The sequence below is a fragment of the Gobius niger genome (genome assembly GCF_951799975.1).
Source record: "Gobius niger genome assembly, chromosome: 23".
Taxonomy (NCBI): Eukaryota; Metazoa; Chordata; class Actinopteri; order Gobiiformes; family Gobiidae; genus Gobius; species Gobius niger.
In genome coordinates, this window is record NC_136874.1 from 12,898,355 (window position 1) to 12,913,448 (window position 15,094).

At 41.7% G+C, this 15,094-nt stretch overlaps 1 protein-coding gene across 2 annotated transcripts in view; it reads left to right on the forward strand.

The window, feature by feature from the left end:
• The first annotated feature begins 1,251 nt into the window (after positions 1-1,251).
• The window catches only part of LOC306981810 (sodium/potassium-transporting ATPase subunit alpha-1), a 71,914-nt gene continuing 58,071 nt past the window's right edge, over positions 1,252-15,094 (forward strand). Inside the window, exons 1-9 of one of the 2 annotated variants that reach the window (XM_079581520.1) lie at positions 1,252-1,391; positions 1,764-1,880; positions 9,501-9,560; positions 10,864-10,965; positions 12,144-12,245; positions 12,324-12,437; positions 12,524-12,658; positions 13,854-13,971; positions 14,049-14,317. In XM_079581520.1, the coding sequence (XP_079437646.1) occupies positions 1,380-1,391; positions 1,764-1,880; positions 9,501-9,560; positions 10,864-10,965; positions 12,144-12,245; positions 12,324-12,437; positions 12,524-12,658; positions 13,854-13,971; positions 14,049-14,317 (1,029 nt within the window). In that variant the 5' untranslated portion in view covers positions 1,252-1,379. The remainder of the gene's footprint in view (positions 1,392-1,763; positions 1,881-9,500; positions 9,561-10,863; positions 10,966-12,143; positions 12,246-12,323; positions 12,438-12,523; positions 12,659-13,853; positions 13,972-14,048; positions 14,318-15,094) is intronic. The other variant, XM_079581519.1, reaches the window with a different exon arrangement.

Genomic DNA, 15,094 nt, shown 5'->3' on the forward strand with positions numbered 1-15,094 from the left:
CCATTGTTTCCAAACGGGGTACCAGCAGGGGGTACTAGGAACTAATTCAGATAAACTACAAACACTATTTTGAAAGGAAAAGCTATATTTTTGCAGTATAATACGTAGGCTTGGAAGTATTTGGGGTTTATGCGAACACAACATTATCTTTTCACTTACAAATACTGCTTTTAAGTGATTGTTTTCAAAATAAATTGCAACAATTCCTGCGGTGGGGGGTACACAGAGTACCACTGAAGGGTCAAAGGGGTCCACAAGACAAAGAAGATTTAGTTTGAAGGACAACTCTGTGCAATATGTAGTCGAGTTTGTGTATTTAGTGTAAACACAATTTAACTACAAAACTATAAACATGAATATAGCCGTCGGCGTTGGCAAATGGAAGAATTACCCCGCAGATTTGATTCTCGTTTTTGCTCCGCTGTTGTGTGATGGACCGGTATGTGCCAGGGCTGTTGCTATACGACGCTAGAACATCCCACGCATGGCCTTTATTGTTTGTTAGGAAGTAAAATGTTTGAAAAGTATAGCGAAATAAATCCGGACAGCTCAAAAAATGTATGTTTATGAAGTAGCAACTTCAACTTTTTTAGTTAAATACAGCTAAAATTCCAACTCGTAAAACGTGTAATGAGGACTCAGTGGAAGTAGTTGAAATAACCTTGTCCGGCATACACTGCAAACGATTGACTCAAAATTGCTTGAAATAAGATTGCCAGTTGAACAAGTTTATGAAAATAAGCTAAAACCACAAAATGTATTAGAAAGCAGTAGCAATAGTATTTTTTTTTTTTTTTTTTTTTACAGTGATTGCAGATTAGTCCTAACTTGCAATTTCACTTATTTTACTTGATGGCCTTTTTTTTTTTTTTTTTGCAGTGTAATCCAACCACGTGCACAGACTCCACTCATTTCGGAAAGAAAAAAAAGAAAAAAACTTGAGCTAGAACAAAACCAGGAAGTTGAGCAAGGTCCACCCCCCTCCCCTTTACTCCTCCTCCCCACCCCCCACAACCCCCCGGCCACCTTAGCCCCCCCTCACCCCCTCCCCTCCCCTCCTTCTCAGAGCCACAAAACAAGATCCGAAGACACCGGTCTCACCTGGCCAGTTTCACCTTCCAACCCCCCCCTTCCCTCCCTCCCCTGGTCCCAGGCACCTCCATGCTCCTCCTTATGGGGGCAGGTAGGTATAAAAGTATGCAAATCTCAGGGGGAAAGGACCATTCTCTGCTGCGGGGAGTGCGGAAGACAGGCACAGGGCAGGACAGAGAGAGAGAGAGGGAGTGAGAGTGAGAGAGAGAGTGAGAGAGAGGCGGAGTAGGAAAAAGTAGAAATTCAAACACAATTGGATTGACTGTTCCACAACTTTCAACGCAACCATGGGGCTGGGAGTAAGTACCGCTGGCTTTTTGTCACATGCTCTGGCCTGCTTTTGTCTTAGGAGCCCGATTGATTGAGATAAACGTTTGACAGCTGAGGATTTACCTCCAGAACTTTCAACTTTTGGAACTTTTTTTTTGTTTTGTTCCACAACTCTCTCGCATTTTTGGAGCTCATTGATTTCCAAACCTACAGCTACATAGCTCCGGAGAAAGCCTATAGCCTTTGCTCTTCAAGATAGCTCTTTCTTTTTTGTGTTGCTGTTTCACCTCTAGCTGAAAGGAGGAAGTGGAGCGCGGCTTTTTTTCCCTTCCCCACACATGTGCTCTTGAGCCCCCTGACAAAACTCCCCGGCTAACTCTTTAACTTTTGTGCTTTGACAGAAAGGGAAAGATGAGTACCAGCTGGCGGCCACGTCTGAAAATGAGAAGAAGAAGAAAATGGGGAAGAAGGCGAAGGAGAAGAAAGACATGGATGAACTCAAGAAAGAAGTGGATCTGGTGAGTAGACACAACAACTGTGGGATTTGTAACAGCTGGTGTGTGTGGGACAGGGGGGGGGGGGGGCAGGATAGTCACTAAACGCTCACACATTGCCTTGATTTTTACGCCGGATCTCAACTTTCCCCGACTTGTAACCCTCGCTTGCAAGCCCGCTCACTACGAACAGAGCAAAGTTTACTACAGACACCGCACCACCCCCACTGTAGAGCAGGCTTACGAGCAAAGGACAGCCCCCCCTCCTCCTCCTCCCGCTGCTACTCAGACAGACAGTCAGGGAGCTTCTTTGCTTTTGTTACCAACTTTGAAAGTGACATACCTTCAAAAAAAAACGGAGTCTCGAGCGATTCCGTTCACGTTGTTCGTTTCCTCCTCTGCTACTGAGGCCCTTCTGTATTTACTGTGTTGCGTCATAAAGGAAACATAAAGGAAAGCTGTCACCGTTTTTTAAAAGTCCGTAATCCAACACTGCGCTCAAAGCGTGTTCATCGCGGTGCCATGGATTTGCTCGCATGCAGTTGAATGAAAATGAAAGCTTATTTTCACTTTTTTCGATAGCTAATGCATTGCCTGTGTGCTTGGAGCTAGTTTGAAATGCTAACCAGCCCAGTCTCTCGCATGTGTCAAATTTCAAAATGTGAAATATCAATGCCCAATAGTGGTTTAAACTCAACAAATTATGCAGGGTATGCCCGCTTTGAATCAAGAATTCAGTTCCCAGTCCATATTTCAACGCAGAAGGAAGGCTTGAGTATGAATTGCTGATCACAAGAATCTCATTCACTTCCTGATTCAAGAGGTCTAAAGTACAGGCGGCTTCTAATCCACATAATCCTTCACATGACACTATATTAGCGAAATGACTGCAGCCTGTTCGATTTGTTGTTTGTGATTCGTGAAGCCTGTGTGTGGAAGGGCATGGTTTAGCTCAGTCCGGCAGGTCTCCAGATAAATGCTAACACATTGCCCCTGTAAATCATCGGTCGAATGATCCTAAGGCGCCTTGTTGTAGCCCACACATGCGTTGCCTCATAGTTAAAGACCGGCTTGTTCTGGCCTGGCTAAGCTCCCGTGCCCACGATGACACAAACTGCAAACTGCAGACCATCACAACAACATTAGCTACCGTTCGAACAGTCGCTAATGGCTAATGGCTAAATTGATGCTTCATGACACTATGAAGCATTTGTAAAGGCATTTCTAAAACATTTGCTTCCCTAATCATTTGTTCGTGAGTGTGAACATTTTCCCCACAAATATTTTCCTGCTTAAAGTGATAGTCTGTAAGTTTAAATGTTTTACAAATTTTGTAAAATGTGCCAAATCGGCCACCTGGTCTTCCATTTTGATGTAAAGTAAGAAATAAATATGTATAATTTTTTTTGCTAAGTCCCAACTTCCCAGATCTCAGCAACTAATCAGAGTCTGGTATCCTCCCGCGTCGACCAATGAGACAAGCTCAACCAGCCTGTCAGGTCCAATCATGAGGGAGGGATCATTTTCTTTTGAATATGATATCCCTGCTCTCCTTTTGCAAAATAAGAGGTGCTTTCTGGTTAAAGAGGGGAGGAATTTGATCAAATTAATTCAAATTTCATGCTCTCTCTCTCTCTCTCTTCACTTTGCAAACTTACAGAATATCACTTTAATAGTGAGAGATTTCATACACAATGAACCTGTTTTAAACTGTTATTACAAAATGTGGCTTAACACGCCCTCTATATAAAGCTAATGCCCTTGTGTCCTGTTGTTTTGAAAGGCACGCGACTCTGGTACAGGTTTAGCCCTTAGCTTGTTCATATTTCAGTCTTCCTCCAAATCCTCCTGATATCAGAACAGAAATGGCAAAATGAATCCCAAAAAGAAAAAAATTAGCCTAAGTCACATTAAGAGGCTACTGTCTGTACTAGGAGAGGGCTAGCTACCCCCGCTACCACAAGCTAACTCGCATGCTAGGTGTTTTACTGACTTGACAGCTATTCTTGTACCTATCTACTCTCAGATTAGTTCTTTCATTATTCACATGCCTGGGTTTACTCAAAGGTGAGCTAGCATAGCCTGTCAAAGTCTGAGATTTGAGTTAGAACAGAGGAGCCTTTTTTCCCCCGCTGTTGTCAGCTGTTTTTGCTAACAGGAGATTGAGGTCACTTCCCAAGGTCGGACGGGTATTGAATGAATAAGTTGTTACAAGTTTGCCTCAAAGTATTATATGTAGCCTACGGAAAAAAAAGTTGCTAGTTTACTCTGCTTTAAGAAGGCTCTAATGATGTGCTAGCTTGCGGAAAAGATCTTTGTCATTTGATGCAGTGTCGAGCCAAGTTGGTGAAGGTCAATGGGTAATAAAAGCTGCGTTAGAGTGACATATTAGTGAATATTACCCGGCGACATCTTAACTGGAAGTCAAAGTCCTGCGTTTGGCCCGAGGAGGCATTAATGATTACTGACCTCGCGTTTCAAAGTCTGTTCAAGGACTTCTCAATGACACACAATGGCGGTTGCATGCACGGTATCTGTTGATCTAAATGCACCGTAAGGGGAATGCAGATAATGTCAAGACCGAGTCATGAAATTCAGTACTATTTGACACTCTAGAGGTTCCGTTTAAGAATATGTCTTTCATCCAGAGTAAAGGTGACCAACTCAACACAGACAGATTACATTTATTCCTTCACATTTAACTTGTATTATCTTTAAGTATGAGTATAACGCTTCCCATATTCAAATAAGTCTGTTACTATTTCGTTTCTTGCAGAAAAAATGTTCTTTTTGTTAGGTTTCCTCCTGCAACTGGTTCTGTTTTTGTTCATATACTTTTTTAAGGCTTGTTTTGACGCAACTGGATAAAAATAAAGGGTTTGTTTAAACTTAGTGGAGCGCTGGCATAGTTTGATCATATTTCTTTTTCTCTTCCTGTGCAGCTCTGGGCCTGACTTCCTGGAGACATTTTTTTTTTTTTTGGGTCAACCCTCCTTCCTGTTAGATCAGTGGTTTGGCTTATTTAACCTCTTAACTCATGCCGTAACTGAGTGGATTTTCTCCAGTTTTACCCAAATCTTAAAGGTGCATTATGCAACTTTTTATGTGGAAAAAGAAAAGTTGATATTTGTGCGTATTTGACCTTGTAGTGACCCCTGGCTGTGTGAGTGGTCAACATGGCGGCTTTACTTTCCATCACAGTGGTCTCTCGGACGCTCCAGGATCAATTGTTTGAAGGTTTTCGCTGCTGACGGACCCTCCCACCAGAAAACCTACAAAACAATTGATCCTGGAGCGTTATAGAGACCACCGTGATGGAAAGTAAAGTCGCCATGTTGACCACTTATACAGCCACGGGTCACTACAAGGTCAAACACGCACAAATATCAACCTTTTTTTTCCGCATTAAAAGTTGCATCATGCACCTTTTAAAGCTTCTCGAATGGAGAGCATACAGCCTACTTTTTTGTAACTTTTGTTCTGTTTTCAACTTCATTTACCTCTCATTTTTGCTGCTATTTAGACACTTTTTTTCAAGAAGCTTTTCGATTTGGGTAAAAGCAAACTCGAGTTAAGAGCTTACTCAAGAATAATGTTTGAGGAAAAGGCAATAATTAGCATTTTATTTGTAAGTCTAAGTCTTATTTGGGTCACTGGTGGTCATCCCAGAGGTGACTGTGGGTCCCGATGTCATACCACTTAAGAACCACTGTTTCAGATGACATCCCATACATAGTAGTATTCGTAGTAGTATCAGATCATGTGAGTGGGGGTCACATGCTCTCTACATCTTAACTAATCAACAATGCCCTTCCTTGTAGAAGACGCAGAAGCTTCCATATACCGTCATGCCCCAGGTCGGAGTTAGTGAAGGTTAATGGGCAATAAAAGCTGCATTTGCTGCACGCAGAACGGCCGATCGCTCCATCATGCGTTGTGAAACACCAACAATCAGTTGCCGGCAGAGGTTTCAGACGGACAATGTAAAGTTAATGATTATTGCCGCCTCATGCGAGCGCCGGCGGCCTCAAAGTCCGTGTTTAAAAGACAACGGATATTGTTCCCATAGCAACTCCAAAGCAGCTGCTGAATGTGACAAGAAGTGCCGACAGGGCTATATATAGTCAGTTTGGGAGTTCAGGAGCGCGTGGTCTAAACATGAACTCATTGTGTGTGTGTGTGAATGTAGGGGAGGCGGGGGGGGCGTTGGGTCGCAAGTAAGTAAAGACACGCTCGTTCTCTCCGGGCTTCACACTGACTCCTGCCTGCTGTTGCCGAGAGACGAGACGGGCGGCGAGGTTATACTTTTCGACTCCGAACCAAAGTATCTTGCTAATCATTCGTTTTCGACTTGGTAATATCGCTATTTTTATGACGGAAGGCGGGGAGAGGCAGTAGTTGCTTAGATTCAGGCTGATTTTCTTCCTCGTCAGGGTTGTATATGTTCATCGAAAGACTCCAAAATGATGGTCTAAAACAGGGGTAGGCAACGTCAGGCCCGGGGGCCAAATCCGGCCCTCCAGCACAGCACCTCTGGGCCTCAAGATGATTTTGAGAAACATTTTTACACAAATCAGAGAGTACTTTTAACATTATTAGAGTTAAATGGGAGGGGGAAAAAATGTAGAAATACTGTCAATACACCCAATTAGGTCATATATTATGTACAACACTGGCATTTGAAAGAAGTGCACTGGAAAAAGAATTATCGTTTTAAGGAAGAAATGACATAAATCTACTTGAGTTAACAGATTAAATCTAAGGTTTGAGTAGATTTGGTCCGGTCCTAGACGAGATTAAACCTCTAGTAGTAGTTATTCTCTTTTTTATTCTTTTTCCATTGGCGCTTTAGCATTTGTATCTTGGATTAGTTCAAACCAAATCAAATTCAACATAGAAGAACTTTAATTCAGGCATTTTTAAGTCATTTATCTCATTTAAGATGGTCTTTTTTTTTCCAGTGTTGTGCTTTAATTTGGGCCAATAATCAGCGGCTTTGGCCCTCGGTCTATTTACAATAAAGAAAATCGTCCCTCCACCAAGAAAACTTGCCTACCCCTGCTCTAAAACATATGCAGCTGCAGTTTTAGCTGAAATTAACCTCACGTTTTTGCTTAAAAGTTGCCTGTTGTGTCCAATTCATTTTTTTTTTCTGCATTTGTGGCATTAAAACATTGTAAAGAGTGACTAAGGCAGGATATCAGAGCAGTTGGTACCAAGGCTGCACAGTATACTGCAAAAAAGTATGGTAATGTATGTATCGCTATTAAGTGCAAGTGCAATACACTGCAAATCATCCGACTGCACTTGAAACCCTTCTTTGCCTATTCACCAGTGGCTGTAGGCGTTATTCAAAACTCTGTGTAGGCTGGGGAAATGGGTCGGGTTCATTTGCAAGATCCGACATGAAATCAATTTGTGCAGGAGCACTTAGAATCCGCTATAAAGGTGTTTGAACGGACTTATTACCAAACCTGGCTACAGTAATGGGGCTGCACTGCAAACAGAGGAATATCTTGGTTTGTATAATTTCATGTGACTAGAAAACACCGCCTTGAGAGGTGTTGAAATGAAACGCAACACATAATAATCAACATTATAACACAGCTTCAAGCTCTGCAAAACAGGATGTGAACCCTTTGATCTTGTGTTAAGTTCTTTCAGTAGTTCAGGCTCATTTAGTTGTTCGCTAAATGTGTTATTTTCAGTGCAATTTGCAAGGTTTGCCATGTTATTGAGTGATATCCATACACCACAAACCCAATATTTAAAAAAGAACAAATCTACAAAGGATTGATGTGTACAATTAACACAAAACCATGAGGGGAACAGTGGATTTAAGTCCAGCACTACAAAAAGTAAATATCAAGCATGGGCTTAAATGACTTGAATTGAGGAAATGTATCTTGTTTTGAGCGGTTTACACTCATTTAGGCTTTTTTTTCTCTGATCTGACCAAGTTTACTTTGCTTGTTTGATGACATTTCAAACTAGTTCTAAGGTAAATCTTGCTTGACATGTGGAAGTATATCTGCCAATGGGATAAGACTCATTTTCTTGCCCCATTGGCAAAGAAATATACCTCAAACAATGACAAAAAGTATTGAAACGAGTCAGAAACATGTCATAGCAAGTGAAATAATCGACATCAAATGCACAACTATGCTTCTTCACTAGTCAAAACAACTCAAACTATGCTCAAATTGAGACATTTAAACTAATTTAGTTATTCATTTTTTGCAGTGCATCAACATATTTTTTTAGTGTAGCTCGAAGAAACAAATTAATACTTTGAACGCAAAGTGAAAAATAGTAAATCTACTCAATGTTGCCTACAATTAACAAAAGCTCTAGGAATTTAAGTAGGGTCAACTTCTTTAGTTGAGCTTGAATAACTAATATATTTAATAAAGTTACAAATACTTTGAAACAATCAAACTACTGTAAAATAAATAATCAAATGTGTATTTTTGAGTGAATCGTTTAGATTCATTATCCTATTACTCAAAAGTACACATTTGAGTCATTGTAACTTGTATATTTCTACAGTGCATTGGCTTCCCCCTCCCTTCATTTGCAAAATCCACTTCACTGCATCCCTTATTCAATTATCATTGCACTTACCCGGTATGAAACATTTGGATTGATTCATCCATACATTTCCGCGCTTCGTTAATGAGCTAATTGCTTCGCTGCCAGAGAGGCCCACTCCAGATGGTTAGCACGGTTAGCAGGGTTAGCAAACACTGTTGAGTGCCATTGATTCACGGAGATGTGCCATTTTCTCACGCTCTCTTACTCTATATGTGGACGCTTTTCGGGTGAGCTGCTGATACCAATGAGAGATTAATGTTGAATATGAAATAAGAATCTGGTCATGATGTGTATTACTTTAAAGGGACATATCATAATCTGAATTTTAACCAGTTTAAGAGTGTACATCAGGGGCACAGACCCTCTGGCCCCCACGATGAATTTGCTCACATACCTGCCAAAGTTGGGGAAAGATGAGCCACTTTTTTGCTTTGGTGGTTATTGTGTAAAAACAATATAATATAAATACAAAATGTTACTGTTTTTGAACCTCTTAACTCCCACCTGAACTAAGCACATTTCCCCCTGTTTGGCTTTACCCAAACCTAAAAGCCCCTTGAAAAGAAAGCATCAAAATGGCATCGAAACACAACAAAGTGACAAAAAAGCGACATAAACACAACAAAAGGATGACTAAAACATGCCAGAAAAGCAACAATAATACAACAAAAAAGTAACTAAAGTGACGAGAAAAAAGGGCCAAAATACTTACTTAAACTTAATTAAAAACGCAACAAAAAGCTACGATTAGTTTTGCAGGCCTTAGCTTTCAAATGAGGCACTACACTGTTGCTTTGCAGTTTTTAGACTTGGGTAAAGCCGAACTGGAGGCAAAAAAAAAAAAAATAATCCAGGAAAAACATCCCATATAATGATTTGGTGATGATGAAAATCGGCCGTTCACCACACAAACTTACCCCTGGTGTACATTATCACACCGGAGTGTCCACAAACAAGTTCACAAGCCACAATTCTACATCTTCATTTTAAAAAATAATAATAAGGTGGATTTGCTGCAGCCATGGCCTCATCTGTTTTTCTCCTTCACAGGATGACCACAAGCTGACCTTGGATGAACTGAACAGAAAGTACGGGACTGATTTAACCAGGGTGAGTAAACCAGACCAGTTGTTGACATTTATTTACATATTAATTCACCACGTATTCAGCGTTCAATATTTTTAGAGAGTGAGTCACCGTGCACTCCGCTCGCACCCCCTCGCGGGTCAAAGAGCCGAACTTTTCCACCCGCCCCGCGCTCAAGAAATCCCCCGTGCTCTCCTGTGCGCGGCCCGAATGCCTCCCTGCAACCTGATCCGCCTGAGTTTACGGCAAAACAAAGCCGCCATTCAGGGGCCAAACACTGCGGCTATTGACCCAACAAACAAGCCGGAGAGAGGTGCGCTTTTCCAGTCGCGCCGCCGCGTCACATCCCTGCAGAAAACGGAAAAAATATATCGTTAGCTACGACAACCTTGACCTTGTGGAAGGACGGAATATTCTTCGGAAACAGCCTGATAGGAATGTGTCATGAGCAGCATATCGAGAGTGTCCTTTTCTTATCGGCTCATTAGAATATAAAAAGATAACTAAAAGTGTTGAAGAGAAAGACTCAAAGTTATTTATCCATGAAATAAACAGGAGGTTATGTAAACTTCCCCTTTTTGTATTACTACATGTGAAATTAACTTTATTCAGGTTTTAACCATATTATTCTCGAGTATTGTTGGTCATTTGTAAAGTCCCTGAAACCATCACTGGACCTGTTCACTCTTCAAATGCATTCATCATGACTTTTTTTGGATTTGTTAGCATGCCGTTGCAACAAAAAACGGAGGCTCACATACTGTTAAAAGCGTTTTTTAACCAAAATTTGAGACACAGGCCAATATATTCAAGCTATATTAACTAAAGTGTCTGAAAGAAGGTTTTTAAGTCACAAATGTGCAGGATACTGTATGTCTTTGCTTAGTAGAATGTACTTTTTGAGCTTGCCTCTTCACTAAAAGCACTTTGAGAACAATCAAGAGAGAAAAAGAGCCAAATAGGTGGTAATAAAGGGTTTTGTTCACACACATTTGCACATTAGCTGCACAATATACTTTAATAATGAAGGTTATTGCCGTGTTAGAGGACGCAATACCCATATTGTAGTTCCATTTTAGTTTTCTTTTGGGTCAGATTTTACCCGTTTACCCAAAACCTAGGCCTGTTGTTCAAGTTTCACTCTGACTGGATGCAGACGAGACCCAAACCGGCCCCGCAGGTTTGTGTTTTAATGCCTGTCCCCGTGGTTTACATAGACGTCGCCTCCAGCGGTCTCTTTAACGCCCGCAAATGCACGTCAGGATGCATCACACTGTCAAACATGGGCGCGGCTCACGCTCCCGCTGCTTTTGTTTTCCCTCCGCAGGGTCTGTCCTCCTCCCGGGCCAAAGAGATCCTCGCCAGGGACGGCCCCAACGCGCTGACCCCGCCCCCCACCACTCCGGAGTGGGTCAAGTTCTGCAGACAGGTAACTGGGCGCATCTTTAAGCTTTTAGTGACCCAGAGGTTGCATGGGTGGTTAGCTTAGCGCCTTGACTTTCCATTTCAGAGGCCTCTATGACGCTCCAGGACTAATTTAACTTCAGTTTTTTTAGGGTTTATGGTAGGTTTTCTGGATGGAATATATATGTAACCATGGAGACAGTTCCACCAGCAGTGATAACCCATCCTAGAGGGGCATCCTAGAGGTCATTGTGATGGAAAGTAAAGGCACCATGTTGACCATCCATGCAGCAGATCACTGACAAATCACATACTCACCAATATTAACTTTCTTTTCTGCATTAAAAATGTTACATAATGCACCTTTAACCTCTTAACTCCCGCCTGAACCGAGAGCATTTTCTCCAGTTCAGCTTTACCCAAATCCTGTAGGCCAGTGCAACACCTCATTTGAAAGCTAAGATCTGCAAAACTCATTTAAATGGACCTTTTTCCTCTTGTCATCAAATTTTTTCCATCTTTTTTTGGGGGGGGTATTCAACTCATTTTGGAACTTTTTTGTCATTTTTTTCTTTTCATTTTTTGTCACATTATTTGTCATTTTTTTTGTCACTTTTTGTGTAATTTTTTGTCACATTTTTTGTCATTTTATTTTATTTTTTTGTCATTTTTTTGTCTTTTTTTGTCACATTTTTTGTCACATTTTTGTCTTTTTTTTTTGTCTTTTTTGTCATTTTTTGTCTCATTTTTGGTCATTTTTTCTTATTTTTTTTCTTTTTTTTGGTCATTTTTTGTCACATTTTTGTCATTTCTTCGTCACTTTTCCATCAAAGTTTTCTCACTTTTTTGTCACATCTTCATCATTGTTTTCATCTCAGTTCTGTTGCTATTTTCACACCTTTTTTCCAGGAGCTTTTGGATTGGGGTAAAACCAAGCTGGAGAAAATGTGCTCGGTTCAGGCGGGAGTTCAGGGATTAATGAACAGACAGTACACGGGACTCAGATCAGAGACTAACTCCGACTTCAACGGTTCGCCCTGAAGTCATTAGTCGAACGTTAATTCCACTTTTGCATTTCCAGTTTTGAGAGAGAGTTTTGAGTCTCGTCCCGTCTTGTTCTTCTCGCTCTGGAGAAATTCAAAAATCTTGGAATCCGAGTTGATGCAAATGCGATGTGAGTAATCCGTGCGTCTCTGTCGACAGCTCTTCGGCGGTTTCTCCATGCTGCTGTGGATCGGCGCCCTCCTCTGCTTCCTCGCTTACGGTATCCAGGCGGCCTCTGAGGACGAGCCCGCCAACGACAACGTGAGACCCTCAGACAAAATCAAAAAGCTTGTGGATTTTTGGCAGTACTCATTCATTCCCTCTGTGTTTCTTGTGCAGTTGTACTTGGGCGTCGTGCTGTCCGCCGTGGTCATCATCACCGGGTGCTTCTCCTACTACCAAGAGGCCAAGAGCTCCAAGATCATGGACTCCTTCAAGAACCTGGTTCCACAAGTAAGTCCTGGTCCTTTTCAGATCAACACAAGAGAAAAAGACTGCTCAGCTCTCGGCCTCTGACGCCTTTCCCCTGTGATACGCAGCAAGCCCTGGTGTTGCGCGACGGAGAGAAGAAGTGCATCAACGCCGAGGAGGTGGTGGCCGGAGATCTGGTGGAGGTGAAGGGAGGGGACAGGATTCCCGCTGACCTCAGGGTCATCTCGGCGCACGGCTGCAAGGTAAGACCGTGAAGGGATATTGGATTGTTGTTGTTTACAGGAACCGTAGAAATCATAGGAATGGCTTTAGCTAGCTCAGCATGTTAGCCATCAAATCCTTGACCCGTTCAGATTGCGCAATACTAAAGTATGGCGAGGTACGTCTTGTCCTTTTCATGGCGTTAATATCATTTCTGTTAACATCTTGCTGTATAAAATGATTTTTAGTGTGGCATTGGATGTTTTTACCTGAACATGACTTAGCATTTAGCTCGGAGGACACTCGTATACGCTAATTTGTATCTAAAGTAACATCTCAAAAGGTCTGTACATTTTATTAAAGAAATAAAAATGGAGGAGCGGCGTTTGAACCTAATGTATGTGGACAGTTAGCCAACTAGCATGTTAGCTAGTCCAGGGTACATTTTCAGAGCCTGCACAATGTGTTTTTCATATAGCCGTTAGCATTAGCCATCAGACATCGCGGTTTATGGCCTAGCTTGATGAATGTACAGACCAACAGATTTTACTTTTGATGCAAATTACCGTATAAAAGTGTCCTGAGCTAAATGCTAACACAAATTCTGTCAAGTTTTGCTTTTTGTCGGGTCAGATTCACATCTAGCGGCCACTCAACTTTATCTTGTAAGAAGTTAATGATAAAGAAACTACAGAAATTCTATAAATGCCATGAAAAGGGCAAATCATACCTCACCATACTTCAGTATTGAACCTGGCTTCTCTAATCATATGTATGGGATAGAGCGTTCAATTTAAATCAGGTCCAGGATTCGACGGCTAACTAAATGTGGGCCTTTGATGGAACAGGCTCAGATAGCTTACAGCATTTCAGTCATTTCTCTGACGGGAAACAGTCCTAGGAAGTTAGCATCATGTTGCTAGGTAACATCAGCCACAGTCATGCAAAGCTAAATTGAGACATGAGTCTGAGCGGTTCTCTGGAGAAATCAGACCGGCTTTGGAATAAGGAGCATAGTCGCAGTAGAGTGTATTTAAGCGTAATGACTAATGTATGTGGGCTTCGTCAAACATGTTCTGATTCAAAAGTGTTTCATGTAGGACGATTATAATACCGAGGTTTAAATCAGTCAGATAATCCACTTGTATATAGTATTTTCTGTAACTGGCAGATATAAAAGTCCCTGTAGTCTCTTAAGTTTCTCTATTTCATTTCATTTAACTTTCACACGTACAGGTGGACAACTCCTCTCTGACCGGTGAATCCGAGCCGCAGACCCGTTCTCCTGACTTCTCCAATGAGAACCCCCTGGAGACGAGGAACATCGCCTTCTTCTCCACCAACTGTGTGGAAGGTACGGCCGTGTCTTCGTGCCGTTCGATGTGATGCGCTTTGCAGTCTTTCCTTCATTGTGCACACGTTTGTTTCCAGGCACTGCCCGCGGTATCGTCATCAACACCGGAGACAGGACGGTCATGGGTCGCATCGCCACGCTGGCCTCCAGCCTGGAGGGCGGCAAAACTCCCATCGCCCGCGAGATCGAGCACTTCATCCACATCATCACCGGTGTGGCCGTCTTCCTGGGCGTGTCCTTCTTCGTCCTGTCCCTGATCCTGGGTTATGGCTGGCTCGAGGCCGTCATCTTCCTCATCGGTATCATTGTGGCCAACGTGCCTGAGGGACTGCTGGCTACCGTCACTGTGAGTGTCATCTTTCAGTCATACGATTGCACCTTTGTGGCTAAAATTAATGAAGCGTGTGTGAATCACTTTGTCTGCAATGAGTGATGTGCCCTCATAATGAATCCCTGCAGTTCTTGTTACAAGGGTACTTTTCCAAATCACCCTGGACTTCACTTCACAGACCCTTATTCGAAAACAACACATAAACTGAAATTGGATTGTTTTATTTTTTTGTCACATTTTTTGTAATTTTTTTGTATTTTTTGTCTTTTTTGTCATTTTTTTGTCACATTTTTTGTCATTTTTTTGGCCATTTTTTGTCATTTTTTTGTTATTTTTGGTCATTTTTTTGGTCATTTTTTTGTCATTTTTTTGTTATTTTTTGTCTTTTTTTGGGTCATTTTTTGGTCACATTTTTGCCATTTCTTCGTCACTTTTTCGTCTTTAAATAAAATCGATTTTCTGAAAATATTAATTGATCTGATATACCGACTCGATTTTTAATTCAAATAGATTTTTTGCCCAGCCAGACTCGGTCATATTTGATTATTTTTAACCATTACATTTTGCTCAAGATATATCACTCATGAGCTACTGGTTGGGGCCCCCCCTTGGTTAGGGGCCCTGGGAAGTTGTCTAACTTTGCCTAATGGTAAAAGCGCCCCTGAAATGATCCGGCACATCAGCTAGAAATGTCAGTTTCATGAGCTAAGCATCGATTTCACCCAGACTTGCAGGCTATAAGCAACAAAGACCCATCATAGGTGGTTTTCTATGCACCCAGAAGATGTTTCT